At 47.7% G+C, this 19,654-nt stretch overlaps 4 protein-coding genes; 3 read left to right on the top strand and 1 right to left on the bottom strand.

Annotated features, from left to right (window-relative positions):
* Positions 1-6,225: 6,225 nt before the first annotated feature.
* FFUJ_01277 (uncharacterized protein) lies at positions 6,226-7,821 on the top strand (the record flags this gene model as incomplete). The annotated part of the gene is made up of 1 exon (XM_023580517.1): positions 6,226-7,821. The coding sequence occupies one exon, from the start codon at positions 6,226-6,228 to the stop codon at positions 7,819-7,821; it is 1,596 nt and encodes a 531-aa protein (XP_023424275.1).
* A 2,834-nt stretch (positions 7,822-10,655) lies between these two features.
* FFUJ_01278 (related to phosphotyrosyl phosphatase activator PTPA) lies at positions 10,656-11,939 on the bottom strand (the record flags this gene model as incomplete). The annotated part of the gene is made up of 1 exon (XM_023580506.1): positions 10,656-11,939. The coding sequence occupies one exon, from the start codon at positions 11,937-11,939 to the stop codon at positions 10,656-10,658; it is 1,284 nt and encodes a 427-aa protein (XP_023424274.1).
* A 399-nt stretch (positions 11,940-12,338) lies between these two features.
* On the top strand, positions 12,339-13,202 carry FFUJ_01279 (related to RRP46 protein, involved in rRNA processing; the record flags this gene model as incomplete). XM_023580495.1 has 3 exons in its annotated part: positions 12,339-12,528; positions 12,587-12,744; positions 12,798-13,202. 3 exons carry the CDS (start codon positions 12,339-12,341, stop codon positions 13,200-13,202), a joined length of 753 nt encoding a protein of 250 aa, XP_023424273.1.
* A 3,382-nt stretch (positions 13,203-16,584) lies between these two features.
* On the top strand, positions 16,585-18,642 carry FFUJ_01280 (probable UTR1 protein, associated with ferric reductase activity; the record flags this gene model as incomplete). The annotated part of the gene is made up of 1 exon (XM_023580484.1): positions 16,585-18,642. The coding sequence occupies one exon, from the start codon at positions 16,585-16,587 to the stop codon at positions 18,640-18,642; it is 2,058 nt and encodes a 685-aa protein (XP_023424272.1).
* Positions 18,643-19,654: the final 1,012 nt, after the last annotated feature.

Raw genomic sequence — 19,654 nt, 5'->3', positions numbered from 1 at the left:
GTAATATGTCACCTCTTGATTTTGTTTTTGGAGGCTTGGTTTGCAGATGCAACGACCAAATAATTCTAACAATTTCCTATAGACAGTATATTATATTGATAATGTAATTTAACATGAAACAAGATAATTGTAGCTCATACTTGATTTACACAAAGTTAAGTTGTCTGTCTTGTTAGTTACCAAGGACTTGATATTCGGGGGCTTGTAAGTCATATTTGCTTCAAATGATGGTGTCAAGATTTGCATGTCTTAGATCTATAAAACTTGCCATGGGCTTGCTTCAATACCCTTTGTCAAAGGGTGGGGAATTATGTGTGCGATTTCCTGAAAGTTTGGTCAACCTGAACAGAAACTGGCGATACTCCTTATATCCAAACATGCACAGTGCTCCTGACACCATAGATACGAGCCTCTTTTTGGAAAAAGGTAATCTCATGACTCTCATAATGATCCCTATTACATTTCTGAATCAGTAAAATGCTTAGTCCGATTCAATGACCGGCGAGACAAGACCGTACAGTACACATTGAATTGATGAGACCAATGTTGAAGTTCCTACCCAGCCAGTAGAAGAACCAGAAAAGGTATCAGCGTGCAAGAGCAGCAAAGCAAGGAACAAAAGTAAATGCAGTTCTTGCGGAGTCAAGCCAGCGAAGAATCCGACGTCAAACTTGACAGTCAACAACAAATCTCGCAATGTCTCAACCTGTGGCGCTTCGGGTTCCTGCGGCAGCGAGGATGCTGCGACATTAGAGTGTCTAGGCCATCATCGTTCTTGCGACAACGATGAGAGACAACAAGGATGCATCATGTATGCATATGCGAGGCATTGCATACCCTCGAGAAACTGTTGGTCGAGAGACAATGCTCTTACAGTAGCGTATGCGCATGTTTTTCTGTGCTTTTGTTAAGTTTTTCGTGCCGTTGCCACTCCCGTCTCGCGTGGCCGGACCAGATCCGCGTGGTGAACGGCAGAACGGATTGGTACTATTATTGGGGCTCGCGGAGTGGAGATTATCGGGGCTTGACGTGAGGGAGAAAGATGGAGCTCATCACTATTTATTCCTGCCCTCCACCTTTCTGGAAGCATACATGAAGCAAGGGAGGAAGATGAAGGATTTTCTTCCACACACATACAGGAGGATAAGAGGGATTTGCTGAGACTCGGATGAGCCGCGTATCGGAGCAAAACTGGAGGAGTCTGGGTTTACTCTTGCTCTACCAAGGTCTCTCGCATGTTTTTAAGCCAACATCCTAAATCTGCATCTCGCCCCTACAATCTAGAACTGTAAGATTACCTGTCTGATATAACGCCGTCTAGGTACATGTGTAGATGTAGCTACCGGAAGTGGGTTACATCGCTGTGTCGATTAGATTCTGGGCTCCCGTCAATCTGGCATTTCCTTTCTGTCGGGTCTGTTACTGCTCTGCAAAAAGAACAGGCATTACAAGATCCAGCCTATAGCTCTGCTTTCGACAGGCATGCCCTGACCAGTCAATTGGAAAGCCAGTAATAATCCAAAGAATACTTTGGGAACTGGCAAAGTGACGCCAGACAAGCGAATGTTACACCAAGATGGTTTGCAGTTAAGTGACACTCCCGCAGTTGTGCTGGGTTGCTGATGAAGTGGTTCCATCAAGGCAACCACAGACCTGATACATGACGATATGAAGTGAGATATTCAGCCAAGTCAAGTTTCACTACCCAATGAGTTCTCATCTATGAAATTGTGGAATGTCTTGGACTTTCAGATTGCTGCTCCAGCTGTTCTGTAGTAGACCAAAAGCACCAATATCGTAAATAGTCAGTCATTGGGCATATTTTGTGCATGCTGTCGATGCTCTGTTTTGGTCTGGTCAATTGCATGAAGAATATAGGAAAAAGTATTACCTGAGCAGGCCTCTACCCATTAAACAACACATTGAAAGGGTTTCGGCCCAGTACGTCCATAATCTTGTTTGCGCATCGTGCGTCTGGACCTGTCGCTTCCAAGTCTTACAGCAGACAGTGGCAAGCCTTCAAGAGGTCTGACAAGTCGAACACAGCTGACGAATAGCTTGAGTAGGACAGAAATCCAGTACCATCAAGGGAACAGTAAAACATATGAAAACCAACTATCATGAAATTTAAGTTCAACCAGACACATTATCTGAAGTAAGGGTTAGCACAAGGGATTATGAAGGGAGCGTGGATAAGTTGGATGCTGTCCAGGCTGTGCACAAAACTCCCTTTTTGCCTCTCATGACCGAGCCAGCTAGCCACTCTGCCTGCCACTGACTTCTGTGAAACCTAAAAAGTTTGAGTGAGACACTATGCATCTTTCTTAAGAAGCTGGCTCGTTACTTGTCGCTTGTATTTGTGAGCGACTCAGGCTTGTATGACCCCAAAAGCAAGGGGTAGTCTTGTTGACAGGACCAGATGTCATTGGCGGGGTAAGCACGACTTGGACCCGGTCATTGAGGTCTTTTGATTGATGGAGACGAGTCCTGAAAAAGCCTAGCAGAGACACCAACCAAGGCATAGGAAGTGATATCTGATGGGAGATCTGTCATAACAGACGTAAAAAATTTTATAAGGTGTTCTTTTACAAAAGGTCGAGGGCCTGCTAGGACATTTGGGTGATCGCTGTTCCCGTGGCCAGGAGAGTCATGGTGAGCTTCTGACTTTCTATAGCGATACATAGCCTCTAATTGGTCAGGCAGTCATGAGCCTCATATCGCACATACCTGGTTGGGGTCGACCAAGGTTAGTATCATGTGATTTTCACACACTTGACTCGGGATATCTGCCGCAATTCATTACGTCGACAGCTGCAAGCTTCTTTGTCTGATGCAGCAACTGTTGACAAGGATATAAGAAGCTAGGAACGAGCAGTTCTCACTCGAGGATAAGGTGCACGGGCTAACAACCATGACAAGCGGGGAAGTCCCATGCACCTCGCCACCACAAAGGGCCAATGAGCAAAGATGAGACAGACAAAAGAAGCAATATGAACCCCACCCTTCTAGGGTCCCTGTGAACAAAGAGACAAGGGCTCGCCATCGTTTTTGAAGTTGGACTTGACTCCATCAGAATGTACAAGTGACGGATGGTCCGCGACGATTGCTGGGAGGTAGTATTTGACTCTTTGTATGCAGAAACTGTTTGGTCTTACTTTCATATCAACCTTGTGTTTCGAACAAACTTGAGCATTGGGTTGCAACCAGGAGCCCTTATAGAGTACTAAATGATGGGAACCTCTGCTTGTCCACCAATGGCTCGTCGAAAGCTGCTCTAATTGTTCTCATGTGTGAACATACATTGCACCGCTGTAGTCAGATATTTCGCCTGCTCAGGACTATCAAGAAGAAGAAAAAGGTTTAGGAAGCGGAGCTCATGATATGCTAAAGCGTCTACCCTAGCTCTGACCCTGGCTTTCCACCAGATCCTGATGCTCGTCTGAGACACGGACCGTATGTGTGCCTGTGCGTAAGTCTTGGCCTCGGCAAACTCGTAGGACAATAGACGAAAGAGTACATAGCACTTACTTATGGCTACGTGTAACTGGGACTCAAAGCAATACGTCCATACTCACCCCAAGGCCAACAATAAGGTCCGAATCATCAATTTGAAAGAGGGCTATAAGGTTCATTATGGCATCACTCGAGAATTCAGTGACAGCTCTGATTGCAGAGCGTGAGCAAAGTTTGCGCCATATTTCTTTTTAATCCCCGCGTAACTGGAAAGCCACGACTTCTTGCGGAGTGATGATGGGTCATGGTATATATGGGGCTATGCAAGGAATTTTCGATAGTTCCTTAATCTTGATATTTACCCTAAGCCAATAGCCTTTTGGGAACCATTTTCAGCAACGAAAGTCCCTCGCTCGCAGCGCCCCAATTCTAACGGCATTGTTCAGGATGCAAAAGGGTCCAGCAAGGGGCCTTAGTTGGAAACTCCACCCTCGACCACAGAGTTCTTGGTCTTCAATACGATAGGAAGTACTCAATAAGGCACGTACCTGAACTGGATTTACCCTTGACGGAAGTGATCTGCTATTGCTGATAACCTTCACATCTTGGAGCTTCCCACAGTATGCAAAGATTCAGCTTGACAGGCCACCGTCTTTTCAGCTGTTTCTGCATCAATAACAAACAAGGCAAGTGCGAATAATTCCATTTGAGAGACAAAATATGCCAGTGGAGATTTGCCTATGACAACTCCGTAGAACTAAATATTTGTCTGCAGCACCGGAATGCTGGCATATTACCTAGCTAGCTGGATTTTTGTCAGAATTGCATGTGAGTACTCCGTAGCGACGACAACGCTAGGAAGGGCTCTGTACACCCCAACGGGGAAAAAAGCAAGTCATCCACCGTTGGCCCAGGGCACTGTACTGTATCGTGGGGAAAACAAGCCGCGGTCTGGTCTCGGGGAGAGATCAAGAAGCCGCGCTCCTTGCAGTGACTAAAGTGATGATCCTTGTTAGTTCGCACCGGCAGTGGTATCGCTTTCCCGTAACATATCCTAACATTATCAGAGCGCGATAAACCTGGGCCTCTCAATGGATCAGCACTCTAGATGTGCGGTGATATCAATGGCAGAGCGCGTGATTCGTCGTGTATGCAAATGTACCTACTTAGATGGTGAGCAATTCAATTGCCGTGTCAAGGCGATCGAGTCGCAGAAAGGCAGGGATGAGAAAGAGCCTTGGGTCAGATATAGAAGACAGGGGTGGGAAACAACATCCTCTTCGATTATCGTCATTGTTTGCCTACACTCGAACTTGAATTTCCTCTCTTCTCGCAAGTAAGCAAAGCATCGTAAGGTCATCTCTGGACTATTCGAAACTGGGTACCTAGACTGTGACTGTCCTGCGGGCACTCGGACAAGCATGTCTCTCGCAAATGCCTCTACTGCGCGTGTGCCCGTTTCTCTTCTCTAAAGAAAAAGAAACCACAAGCAACTCTCAATGGATGCATCCAGGCGTTATTGAGGAGTTCAGAACAAGACTAGCCCAAGTTTGCAAGGGTACTTACTGGGGGTGCTGAAGTTGAAGGGAGTTCGTGCCCTAGGGAGGATTTGGAGGGAGTGCAGGGAAGCGGCATCAGCTATGGGTGTGCTCAACTGCTCCAAGTGGGGCGGACAAGGGCGCTGGATCCCTATCCCTGCTCCCGCAGCAGCCACAAACGTTTTACCCTCCAACGTCCTACCGTTAGAGCTGGTCATTCCTTACTGAGTGTTGCTTATAGTCTCCCTGAAGCCCAGAGCTGTTTCCTTTGGCGGATGATGGTAGAAAGAAGGGTCGTTCTTGTTGTTTTAAATCTCTAAAATTACAGCATACCTGGCCTTGTTTATTCAACTCTTTTTTTACTGCTTATTTGCATCATCGGCAGTCGTGGTAGGAGAGCTACGGGTCGTCCTTGGTGGTTCTTGCCTCGTGCAACACAAACACAGCCTCAGGTTCCTTCCCTCTCTTCACTCGCTCCGTTACTCCTGTTGTGCAACCTTTCTCACATCATACCGAATTGCATTTGCTCTCACACCTCACACAAAACCATCTTATTCATTTACAGCTCAACATCAACCTTCGGATCGCTTGTCACAAGAACAAGAGCACACTATTCCATTGTTGCAAAGGGCCCAGGGCTCTACACTGTTGCAATTCGCATCACAGTGCAGAGTAACGAGGACGAGGACAGGATAGTACAACATCAAGCTCGACAGAACCAACCCATTCTGTGCCTGTCGCTTCGGAACAAATCAGCTAGAATACAATTGTTCTTCGATCATCAATCCACATCGAAACAACGTCTCGAAGAGCACGCAGGTCTGCGTCGGGTATTCAACTTATTGCATCCGCCCTTGTGCTATGAACTATCCTACTTCCTACGATTCTCCCTTCGTCACTGTTTGATACAGTCACACCCGAAGCAGTCTCGAACATCTAGCGTCATTCAGCTTCAATTCCAGTCTGAACTGTTTTGCCTTGTTCTCACAAAACACCAATTTCCACCGCGAGTGACTCTGATTCACCCAAGTCACTTCGGCTCACGACTCGCCTCTTAATTTCCTCCACTGATGAGTCTTCACTGCATCAGATCTGGTACGTTACAACCCAATTCCTTCGTTTCGTGCACCTCTATGCACAAGGGGCGCTCAAGATTATCTTTCACTTCGCTAACACGACTCGACCTAGGCATCCTGCGCAACGTTAACTTGCCTCTTCACTGACCAAGTTCAATATGGCTAATGGTTTCGGAAGCCTCGAGCGCTTCTTCGCCAAGAAGAAGACGCCAGCCGCCTCGACCGATTCAGTTGAGCTTGCTTCTAACCCTCCAGCAATACCCCAGTTTCCTTCACCTTCTTTCATTCGCCCAAAAACAAGTCGCATGGCGGCGAGAGAGGAAGTGAGAAAGCAGCCGGGCAATCGAGTTCCATCTTTAACGGCTCCTCTCTCTCCTCATCGATTGGACTTGATGCACGCCCAGAACCCCACGCGTTTCTCAAATTCGCATAAGTTACAGTACTCCCCTCTCAAGGCTTCTTTCATGCCCATACAAGACGATTCCTTCCTAGAAGACTTTGATGTTTATCAATTTCCGCGACCTCCAACCCGCCAGAGAGAAACATCTGCGTCTTCATCTACCTGCGATCCAAAATCATCCATGGAAGCCCCTAGTGAGCGTAGCCTTCCATTGCGACCTTCGAGAAAGTCTGCAACTAGAAATTCGCGGCTTGATACTCCCCCGTCCTCAGACCTGGAAGATGAAGGTGCCCGCAGCCCTCAATATTTCCGCGACAAAAAACTTCCGGCATTGCCTCCCCAGAAGCCTCCAACGCCAGAATCTTCACCAGAGCTTCGTCCCATTCACATTGCTCAACTTCGAGCCTCCAAGTCTATCGACTTTCTGAATAAGGCAGTTTGCAGGGACATTCGCCGCCATTTTACCAAAACTCCGGATCAGAGGCCACTTCGGAAAGCTATCAGTCAGACTAGCCTGGAAGACGCCACAAATAGGCTCTCCATCACTAGCTCTACACTCCGAGAACCAGACTTCAACGAGTTTTTCAACCTCAGTGATGATGATATTGCTGAATCGGCTCCCGCAGATGCGGATGCGGTAGAGACCTCAACATACGCCACTGCCCCTTCTGCCCCCAATTCTCCTCGTTCTTCCCTCCTGACACTCACCCCACCTTATGCAAGCAAGCCTGCAACTGCTGCAGCATTCGAGGCGGCTAGGATTGCTAAACGCTACAACTTCGATCTCGTTTACGTGGTCAACTTATGGACTGACTATGAGCGAATCAATTCTGAAAGTCCCATCAGCATGAACTCACCAAACAAGAAATTTGGACCCCTGTCTGGCCGTCTCCTCGCCGCTTATGGACTGGAAAACGTCAACCTGCCTTTCCAAATATCAACAACAGCTCATAGCAAGATTTTGAAGACTTCAGGTTGGATCGAATATCGAGCAAAGGAGGTCCGTAATGATGAATTTGCGCGAGGCTATGCCCGTGCTTTCTACACTGGCGAGTGTTCAAGAGGGGGCTCTGTCATCTCGAGAAGCTCTTCTTCTTCGGCATGCTCTGTCCAATCTATGAACACTGACCGTGGAATCATTTTCGCGGCGTATCGAAAACCGCGAGCTGACGGTAGCTTACTTGGAATTTCTTCTGGCCCTGCCGATCTTGTCAACGTTCACAAGGATGCGGAGGCACTTGTCGAAATGCTCGTGGACATCCATGTAACGAATAGACTCCGAGAGCCTCAATCGTGTTGCTACCAATCAGAAGAGACAGGCCCAATGCCATCCCAGCGAAATGGGCGTCTGTGAGACCATCATCAGGCCTCATCCTTACAAACCACATCACAACGAGATATGTTTTTACGACTTCATTTCATTTGTCTTTCATGCGAGCAGGCCATGCTTCGCTACGATGTTATTGCGAATTTTCCGTTTACTTGTTTGACTCAAGATACCACAACGGGCGGTCACTTGTCGATTTTCGTTACACGTTACGGTCATAGAATGGGCGTCACGATTGATATTGCCAGGTCGTTTTTGTACACCGGCACAAATTTTGAGGAATGTGGTTATGGAATCAACGAAGGAATGTTACGCCGCCTCACATAAGGGTCGGTAATAGTTTGTCATCTGTAAGCCATTGGTAGATAATGTGTGGATGAACTATACTTGATGCTTGATGCGTTATGGTTAGGGAAACAATGAGATGTTCAGTCAACTCAAACCCACTATGACAATACAAATGAACAAAACTTCTTAATAACTCTCTCCATACCATTCGAGTCCTTATTGATACCAGCGTTGAAGGATCTCTTAGGAATATGACTGCCATTCGGAACCCCCTCAATGCCCCTTAGATTGCTACCCCTTATCCCTGTTCGTGTTTGAAACTTACGGGCGAGAGTACCAGGACAAATGATAGTGAAGAACCACAAATTAACTTTGGAACTTTGGAAGCTCCAAAGAAGATAATGAGGCTACAGAGTATATAGCATATAGACAAAAAGAACAACCGAAAGAGCCTGACATTAAAGTTGCTCAAGAGATCACGAAATCTTCAGCGATCATTTTAAACCCATCATCTCTTCGTAGTCAGAGGAGAGCATTCCATTCGGTCTCAGTGACTGACAGTGGCTCTTGCGTATCTATGTATATATTCGATTGTTAGGCTACATACTTTGTCTTCACAGAGGGCTTGAGCAACTCATAAAGGGGCGAAGAGATGTCGAAAGCTGATTGACGATAGCAGGAGTTCAATAGTAGATCAGCTCGAAACTTGCTGGATAAGTACTTGCAACATACCTAGTAGGCACCGACTATTACTTTATGAGGGAACTCTATGAGTACTCTGGCAATCATAAACCTCGAAGGTCTCAGATGCGAAATGTTGGAGGGACGAGACCCCGGCTTGTAAGCTTCCAGGGCTATCTTCGCCGTTATTTATTCTACAAATTCGAAATATCAGACTCATAATGACCTACATATTGAATATGGCATGATGCGTTTATGCTAACTTTCAAGATCGGTCATGCCATTGCCGTCTCGGCCTACAGAGCCAAGTGACTTATGTATAGAAAAATCCTGGATAGACTCGGGTCGAATGAGAAAGCTTATCATTCCACGGGCAATTGCAATATACGGGGTCACTCTATGGAGATCGTCTATCATTCCTTCGTATGTCTCTCTCTTTTCTCTCCGTTACAAGAAGAGTGTTGAGTAATAGAACATCTACAAACTCGGACTGTTTTTTCTTTTTGTGCTTGGTCATGACAGGGCTTAAGCCGGCTTTCTCGGGAGATATCAGTGCGGGTATTCCTTTTCCGGGAAGAAATCGACGACATAATAGACCGATAAAGCTCAAACATTCACCGAATGATACCTTTGCATGTCTCCTGTTGTTTAAACCATTGCGGCGCGTTCCTACTATGGGTCTCATATTCTCCCTCCAAACTCGATCAAACTAGGCCGGGAACATATCAGCCCTAATTTTCACATATCTATGAATGTTTGTCCCTTAGAGATTATTCAGGGAGCGTTCTGGGGTCTGGGCCCCCCTTCATTAGAATTGGATGTCAACTTTGCCGCTCTCGCTAAGTACTATGGTGAAAATCAATACTAATCGTCCAGTGGTCACCTAGACAGCTAGAAGACCCAAAACGTTTGCACTAGGAAGTGAAAAGGCAACGATTAGGAAACTACTAAGCTTGCCTTATGATATGAAGTTGCAGGTTCTCTGAGGCCTCTTTGTTATTTCTGGTCCTCAACCTCGACAGCTTTTGTGGAGTAACTGACGAGTATTTCTTTCGTTGTGGTGAGCCAAAGTACCAGCCGCGTTGATTAGAGGTTGAACGAAAGCTCCAGGCAGGACTGGGTTATCCATCTGGGGAATCATGATTAGAAATAGATTCTAACGTATTAATTACAGCATTTGAAGTCTAACATGCATGGTTGCCCCTGTTGCTTTCCAACCCCTCCTATGAGACGTCGAAATCAGGAAGTGGTCTATATTCAGGCTCAGCTTTGACCTGATAACTTGTCTATGAACTCGGAGGCCTCCTCTCTCAAAGCAGTTTGTTCTCAATCCTGATAAATTCTTTAAGTCAAGAGTCTTTTATCTCATGTTTTTCTTTCTCCGTGGATCTGTGGGGATCATGTCATGGAGAGCTCGCACGATTTCCTCGAACCTGAACATCGGCGAGTTAATATTTTGTTTCTCCCACGGCCTCCTTAAGCCCTTCAGATTGTTTTGGAGTATCTTGCATCTGCTGAAAAAAGGGCTACTGAGTTCGTTATAACTTCACTGGTGACCTGGCCTAGAGAGTTTGACCACTTTGTTTGCACAATGGATTACAGTCAACATTTCTTAGTAAGGTGTGGATCAGCCTAAGATTTTGAACTTAATAGAGGTTAAATCTCGCGGGATCTCTCACAGTTGCCGTACTACAACCCCATCGTTTTGCTTGTACTCCATGTGACGAACTCTAGACCACGGAGCTGGAGAGGCTGGTCAGAACGAGCAAATGACTATCACGACACCATTCTTCATTTGCATACGGAATGTAAAGTGTCACAAGATCACCGTGCGAGGTACAAGTCTATAACCTGGTGAGTTTGTATTGATCGTTGATTTGACGGTAGCGACGTTAGTCGAACGGGATCCTTCGCAATCCCTGATCACCACCTCTCTTTTTCATCTCTTGGGCAGCAGCGATACTGCTCGGAACCTTGATACCACAGCAATCACCCCAACCTGTGCCATCGTGAGCCTTTCCTGTGTGGTCATGGCCCTCGTGTGGATCATGTTCGGCATTCTCGTCTTCCCCAGTGCCTGTATCTTCGCTCATGCCATCTGCTGCTGGCACGAGAGAACCGAAGAGGAAATGCTGCATGACAGGTAGCTTGCCCAAGACTTCAGCGACGAACATGCGACGCATGCCACCATCGATCTTTGTCCACGATCTCGCTGATGAGATATCGTCTAGCATGGGACTGTGCCATCTCAGACCCTTGACGGTCTTTGTACTGTTTACAAAGCTGACCTGACCGAGATACATATAGTCGTGACCGAACTCCTCAAGGGTAAGGTCTTGATGAATAGCTCTTGGGGTAATGTATGGGTGGTGTAAAAGCTGTGTGGCACCGAAAAGAAAAGGGAGAAACTGGTAATCATCAAGTCCCCAAACTCCATGTGATCCGGCAGGCTCAAGGTAATAAGTCATCTGGATGACACGCATCACCTCAAGGTAGCGCACGAATACACGGAGGACGAGGGGTTTGAAGTCGGATTGCTCTAACAAGCCCAGCTGGTAAAGGCAAAGGAGCCAGGTCATGAAGTTCAACTCATGACCAGATCCATAGTCGATTCGATTTCCGTTACCGAAAGACTGACAGAAGTATGTGGAAAGTTCGGCGATAGCTCCCTCGTCTTGGACGCCGATATCTCGATGCCAAGCTGCACAGTTGCTTTGCGCGAGCTCGAGAAGGCCGCGAAACGCCTTGTTACCAAATCTTGATCCACCTTGTTCGTTCGGAGGTGACTTGGCTACTAGCTGCTCCGTCTCATCGAGGATATGTAGTATGACCTTGAGAGGGCTGCTGAGGTCGGTGTCTCGAACTGCAGAGTTGGGAGTGTCGACCACAGACTCTGCTAGCCCAAATACCCAGGCCGTAATGAGCTTACATGTTGGTGAGGACAAGAAGATATCATGGTCCCCTTTTGATAAAATTCTTCGCGACGGTGTTTTGAAAGTCCAGTTGGACGTATCGGGTGGCGTTGGTAAGGCGGGTGTTTCGGGAATGGGAGTAGGATTGGAGGTAGCTGAGCGTCGCTTTCGAGGTTCGAGCCTCGGAAGTCGATCTTTAAGATTTGGTATTGGTGATGCTTCGCCTTGTGACGGCGCGGATTGGATAGAAGCTTGCGAGTCCATATTGAGAGAGTTGGTCTATTGTTGATAAGAAAGCAGATGTAGATGTAGAATGGAGGTTCATTGATTGTGTCGTGAAGACGGCATGTCATGAGTTGTGGACCCATGATTGGCAGCCACTGCAGGTAGCTTCTAACCTGCCCCACTATCAAGAAATCCGTAACTTCGATATTGAGCCAACAAACTCATGGAAACCTGGGGAACTCACTCCATCCTTTGCTAAAATCTGTTAATTCATTTCCCCTCCTCTGTGTTAACCTGTCTTAACCACATTTTCAGAATCCAACCCTATATCGCCTGCTACTTCACTGCCCTTGTCCCGTGCGCTACGCTGGGCTAAACTTCAAACCCCCAAGAAAATTTCCAGCCTTACACGACTAAATCGTCTCAACACCAACAACAATGGCTCCTTTAGCTGAACCTGCAGCAGAGCTGTCACACCTCGCCAAGGCTGACGGCTCTGCGACGTTCTCATACGGGGGATATGCCGTGATAGCCGCTGTCAATGGCCCCGTAGAAGCCCAAAGACGAGATGAGAATGCCTTCGAGGCTCTAGTGGACGTCATTGTTCGTCCTGCCGCTGGCGTTGGAGGTGAGATCCCCCACATCCCTTGTTACAGAATAGCAATTCCTCATGCGTGTTGCAACAGGTACCCGTGAGAGACAGCTTGAGTCAATCATGCAGGCAGCGATTAGGCAACTTATCCCTGTGAGAGACTATCCTCGGTGTGTGATCCAGATCACTCTTCAGGTTGCCGAGACACCTGAGAATGCCTATGTCAACGCAAAACTGGTCCAGGCACAGTTGGTAAGCTTCAATGTCAAACTTTGGTGGTACCGATAAACTAATGCTCGTTGCAGAATCTCCCTATCATTCCTGCACTTCTTCACTCTGCCATCCTGGGACTCCTCAGCGCTGCCATCCCTCTGAAGAGTATTGGCGCGGCGACACTTCTTGCTGTTCCAGAAGAGGAGGGCAAGTCCATCATCATCGATCCAAGCGCTGTGGATATCGATCATGCTAAGTCGGTTCACGTTCTCGGTTTCACTTCTCATGATGAGTTGCTCTTGTCGGAGAGCGAGGGCGCCTTCACTCCCGCTGAATGGACCAATGTTCTTCAGCTTGGACAACGTATATGCTGCGAGTATCAACAGTCTGGTTTCGATACAACCATGTCCGGCGATGACATGGAGTCGAGAAGCATGAGACAGTTCATCCGCTCTGTCATGGAAGCGAAGGTGGCGGAGGATCTCTACTGGAAATGATACACCAAACCATGTGCATGATATCCCACGCTCGGTATTTCCAACATGGTTCTCCCGCCAAGATGACAATCAAACTCTCGTCTAGGCGCCCAGCCTCGGCTGGCTTACCAACCTGATAAATCTCAGCGTCAGCTCGTGGCGAAGGCTTACCGCACTTTGAGGCCAACCTCAATCCTGAGAAAGAGGGTCAAACCTCAACGATCAAAAGGGCCATTGTACTAGTATTAAAACCGCCAAGTATAGTTGGCAGAGTCTCGGGACTTTCTGATCCGGGCTGCTATCGGGTAAGCTCTGGATATGGCGGCTCCTCAGTGGACAAGTTCCTGGCTCTGTGTTTCACCACGGCATCAGAAATTGTATGGGCGGTCTCAGGCCGATTCGGGGGTCGAATCTGTTTACGGAGGATCAAAGATACCATTGGATTTCGCAAAATTTTCGAGTTCAAATCTTCACGATCGTGTTTTACCGTAGCTGGTTGGTTCCCGTAACTTGATACTGTAAGACGTGATGCGCATTTACGTTCTCTAACAGGGGTTGACAAACACTGGGGTTTGCATTGAGATGACAACTGTCCAGTCAGGTATGATATTTCCTTGCAATTACCTAACAAGGTGTTTAGCAATGTTTTCGAATACGTACATGCCTAGATCTCTGGATGCTCAACAAAGAGCTGAGACGAATTGCCACGCCTTCGCCCAACGATGTTACATTGGTCATCGCCTTCAAGATTTCGCCGGCATGTTTGGTAAACAACCTGTTACGGTGTTACCTAGCTTGGCGCCACGAATACTTAAACCTGGTGTCACAATCGCTAAAGGTTTATCACAACTAAGGTTACAACGTAAGCTCGGGGCCTGAGGTCGACGATCTACAGAAGAAAGTTTCAAAGGACGAGAACGTGAACATCAAGACGCCAAACATTGTATATCCGTAGTTCTTATGCCAAACTCTTCTAAAATACATAATGTGCATTAGTTACCGTTGCACTGAAAACGATCAAGCCACTGCAGCTGCACAGGGAGCATTGAGCGCTACTGAGACCATGAATCGACAAACTGGAGAAATCTGCAACGACCCTGAACCATTCGCCATTGAACCATTGAAAAACAAGACGGCGCCCACTTGACAACTGTTAGTTCCACTTTCCCGCACGGTTATAACAGAGAAGTGTAAGTGGTTAGTTGAGCCGCGGCTAGGCTATAGACCCGTTGGTTAGGGATCCATAGAACATTGACAACTTATATGATATGATATGATCTTGATATCTTATTGACATCGATTAAGGAGCACATACATACTATTTGTTGTTTCTCCTGCCTTGTTGACACTAGCATAGTACTTGCTAATTCGCTTAGTTTATAACCACATAGTTGGGTCCCTGTACAGAGACGAAGAGACTGCAACATGGTTTCCAATCGACGTGTCTCAACAGGCGCTAGACGAGGAAAAGATTTTGTGACAAGGAGTTCTAGGCTGAGAAAGGGGTTACCAGGGTCGACCCTCCAGTGGAAGGGGCTGGACTATCCACGACGGGAGCCTTTCCTTTCCCCCCAAAGCTGGGACCCTAGAGCTAAAACACAGGGGATAGAGGCAGGTTTTATAGCTCGCGATATTCGAAAACACACGCAAGGAAAATGAAGCCAGAGTATTAAAGCCCAGGTAGAGCACACAGCAAATTCTTGGGTTCGGTAGCCGGTCTCAACACTCTCCTTCGAGCACTCGTATTTTGTTCTCTTTTTTTACATTGATTGTAATCACGCGTTCGCCGACAAGACTCTGTGAGTCTCGTGCAAAATCGCCCACTTTATTTTCATCTTTGCCTCTCGCTTACGGCCTCTTTTTATTTATTTATAATTCCTTCGCTTGGTCACCAACATTCTTGGTCGCTCGCTGCGTCTCTGTCTTCTTTGTCACAACCCTCCCATTGGCGCCAAGTAATTTAACCTGTTGGTTCTTTTTGAGGGCTGAATCCGCTCGACAACCTATCTTCTTCGCTGGTCGTTGAATACTTACATCACATATTTGTGGCTTGCAGCTTTGGACTGGCGTAGTGTTGTGTTACATCTGCACTGCAGCCAAAAGAGATCCCGGAATCCTTCCTTGCCTTGCTTCCTTTCTCTGTGTGGCTCTTCGCTGTTTCTTCCCGAAATTCCGGTTGCACTTTGTCGATTGCAAAAGAAGGTTCTCTTTTCCCAGCCTCAACCTTGAATCAACTGCCGCCGCCGTGACGTTGAATTTGAGCAACATATAGAGTCGGCAGCCGAACACTGCAACCAACAAGATCAACCAACAGCACGACCAACAACCTCAGGATCTAGTCTAACCAGTCTCTTGGTGCTTGATCCCAGCTGCTCACATCACCCACGTGCATCGTGTATTGCTGCGACTAAGGATTCTCATCACAAGCACCACCAATAGCGGCGTGTCCCTCCCGCTCGGCTCGGCTCTTGCGTCTTAAGAAAGCTATCGACATCCCTGGCGTATCTCCGTGAGTGGGTGTCTCATCCCCGCAACTGACTGGGGTTCTCGACGAGATTTGGCAACGGTCAGAAAGATAGCTCGTCACGGGGGTTACGGATATCACTTTTCGACTTCTCGACTTTTCGATTTCCAAGAGTGGGCTGCTACCGTTTTTCCTAATTGGATATTCTACAACCCTGCCGCACCTCGCTGCATCAAGGAGAGATTATTGGACGAGAGTCTATTAATATCTCGATATTCAGGGTGAACGGTGACTGATTGATTCAGTACATCAATCGCTCTATCAGCACATCCTTGTATTCCATTCGGGGGATCACAGGGGAAGCGAGGTAGCAACAGACTTGCATTGCGACGTCATCTGTATCTTGCTTGTCAGGCCAGCCCCTGGGGGGTTCACTCCTTGTGTACAGCGCAAACTGGAATCGAGTGAGATTCGTTCGTCGGAACGTGGTCGGTACTGTACCTGATACGGTTGCAAGTACGGCATTGCATTGTCATTCACACTTATCAACTCCGAAGCTTTTCTCCGCTTGTCTCCGCGGCCCGCTCACCTGTGTCGGAATTCCCATCGGCCAAGCTTATTGCTTATCGCCGCCAGGATTCATCGAGAAACTTACTTAGCAGTGAACAAGTCCGCTTCAGCAAAAGTCGGGTGAACAATCAAGCATTGTGTGGGAAAGCACACGATAAAAAACAAAGACAACGAGAGACATCGCGTGCTCGTCACATTGGAACCCCATCTAATTTTGGGATTTTATCCTCTTTAGGGTCCTGGTCTAACATCCCCCATCTGTTCCACGTTACGGGTCACCTACAGGGGCCTTGTCCACCAATTCCTTTGCCCCCTCCCCTCCAAGTCTACCGACCCAAGTACCTAGCCTCCTCCGCCAGCAACGGAAGTATGACAGGCGTACTGTCTCCCACGGCTCTCCACCCAGCTCTTGGCAGCCCCCGAGACAACGGGTATTGCTTGTCTCCTGCTCGCTCTTCCCATTCACCTGTCCTTAATAAGAGGAGCACACTCGCCGATACAGGTTTTAGCTCGGACACTGTTCAGACCACACAATTAGAAGTTGAGCAGCCAAGTGTGTTCTCAACATTGTCCCCATCTCCTTTGTCGTTGTCAGTCTCGGATCGTTTAAAACCTCAAACTCTCCTGGAAGATTGTGGAGCCTCTACTTTGTCATCTGCCCCAAAAGATACAACTTCATTGAGCTCGCCCTCTTCACAATCTTCCACTCTACCATTACCCTCATCAACTGCAGATCATCCAGCTTCGTCTTCTTCAACTCAGAAAGACGCACTTCGGTCTAGTTCTGGCCCGAGGGCTTTGGCTTCGGTGGTCCGACACAACAAACCCGACGCTTTGTCACTCGCACTCCCACACACAAACATGCCTTCTCTTCGCCAGACGGAACCTTCAGAGTCGAACTCTCCACCAGCTTCTTCGGCCGGTCCTCTACCTGGCTTCACGAGTGTGTCCAAGAACTCTGCCGCTGCCACGCCCTCGCAAAGCCTAACTGATGCCCTCAATGACCTCGCAAAGTCTCGCTTAACCACGGGCGCCATCAACACACCCAATACCGCCCGGACTTACACTTCCACCTCTAGCAATGACACAACTTCATCTGATATGGCCGCTACCATTCTCGCCTCAACTTTGCAGTCGCCATGTTTCTACCATCAGCGATTTGCCGACGCTGTCGACATCGGCAAGGTCCTCGAGGAAATCAAGAATGATGTTTCCATGTCACATTCGCGTCTTGTCGCGACTGCAACTGGTGTTCGCGAGGTTTCCAAGCAGCTTCAGCGTCGTCCCATCAAGCGCGCAGTCCGCAACATCATGATTGTCACCAAGGCACGCGACAACCAGCTCGTCTATCTTACTCGCGAGCTTGCCGGGTGGCTTCTGCGGACCCCCCGTTATGGCTCCGACCTCGGCGTCAACGTCTACGTCGATGCTAAGCTTCGCAACTCACGACGTTTCGACTCATCTGGTCTCCTTGCCGAGAACCCGCGCTTCCAGCACATGCTCAAGTACTGGACACCCGATTTGTGCTGGAGCCAGCCTGAGAAGTTCGATCTTGTCTTGACTCTTGGTGGCGATGGTACCGTCCTCTTCACCTCATGGCTCTTCCAGCGCATTGTACCTCCGGTGCTCTCATTCAGTCTGGGAAGTCTAGGTTTCATGACCACATTTGAGTTTGAGAAGTACAAAGAACATCTCAACAGAGTCATGGGTGATGATGGCATGAAGATTAACCTCCGCATGCGCTTCACGTGTACTGTTCATCGCAGCAACCGTGGAGCCGGTGCCTTGGACGCACCCAAGCTCGAAGAACCTGAGCAATTCGAGGTTCTTAACGAACTCGTCATCGATCGTGGTCCTTCCCCCTATGTGTCCAACCTGGAGCTCTATGGTGATGATGAACTCCTCACTGTTGTACAAGCAGATGGTTGCATCTTCTCCACCCCAACTGGCTCTACAGCATATTCGCTATCTGCCGGTGGCGCTCTTGTTCACCCTGACATTCCTGCCATCCTTCTTACACCCATCTGCCCTCATACCCTATCGTTCCGACCCATGGTCCTTTCTGATACCATGGCTCTTCGAGTTGTTGTTCCTCGTAATTCCCGAGCCACTGCCTATTGCGCTTTTGATGGCAAGGGTCGACTCGAGCTGCGACAAGGTGACCACGTCACAATCACTGCCTCTCAGTACCCCTTCCCTACTGTGACACGCACCGATACAGAGTGGTTTGACAGCGTGAGCCGTACTCTTCGCTGGAACGTTAGAGCTTCCGCACAGAAGCCTTTCGATGCCGACACCGGAGATAGTTGCAACGATGATGACGATATCGGTTGGGACATTGACACCGATAGTGCATGCTACGCAAGTGAAGATGGGAGTGTCAGTGCCAGCCCCATCCGTCGGCAGATGAGCCTTTTGGGTATGTGAGGAAAATACATGGCATCAGCGGCCTTGGATAAGAGCTGGTTTTAGGCATGGTGTTGGCGGCGTTACAATTATTGTCTGTCATTTCAGATGATCTGGGTACAATGATAGATCAGCTTTATCTTCATTTTTGATATAAGCGGGATGGCAAAGTGGTGTAGTTTTGGAACTATGGCGGGAAATATTTAGACATTTAGATAAGATGTAAGACAGATTATGATCTCGTCAAGACAATACACGATATGTGGCCACATAGCTCAACAGCAAGAGGCTCGTCAAGGGATAAAGCGTAATCTCTCGAAAGCTCACTCAACGTCCAGCGCCTCTTCAACTTGGAAGCAAGGAAAGAGGGACATTGTAGGATTGGTTAACACGGGTTACTATGGTGCCTCGGGGAATAATATAAGCAATAGTTGGGTTTTCTAAAGTCTCTTGAGACGTTCATAAGAATTTGATATGAATATATTCTTACAGGCCATCGAGTAAATTCAGGTTGCTACTTTACTTTCGATAGGCTTCTGAATATGCTTATGTGCTTAGTTCAACTCTGAGCGACGGCTATCCTTTCTTCTGTAACCTCGGTTTTTGCTCCAGTGCTATTACAATATCATTCTTTGTTGGTCATCATTGAACATCATTTGAAGTGGTAAGCTGAGTCTTTCCTTGAAGGTCCTGTGAGACAGTCTCTTATTGTCAATTTTTCTTCCATCCAGGAAGCCAAGTGACTGGCTCCGTTCTCCATCACATCAAGTAACAGTATGTGAATACGAACATATTTACAAGCACAAATTCCAGACGCCGAACTCTATTCCAAATCCCAAATCCCAAATCCCGTGCCGCCATGAATCAGGACTTTACCGAACATTATACAGCTGTAAGCATCGAGAACCAGACTCGTGTGAGCCATGCAAGAAAGTGATCCTTTATCTGCCACGGAAGAGGAAACGACAATAGTCAGCCTAGGCTATATCAAAGTCATTTCGCTCTTTTCCGGGATTCCATTCCCCAGTATCTA

This window comes from Fusarium fujikuroi, chromosome FFUJ_chr01 (assembly GCF_900079805.1).
Source record: "Fusarium fujikuroi IMI 58289 draft genome, chromosome FFUJ_chr01".
Lineage (NCBI taxonomy): Eukaryota > Fungi > Ascomycota > Sordariomycetes > Hypocreales > Nectriaceae > Fusarium > Fusarium fujikuroi.
This window is presented reverse-complemented; position numbering and strand designations above follow the sequence as displayed.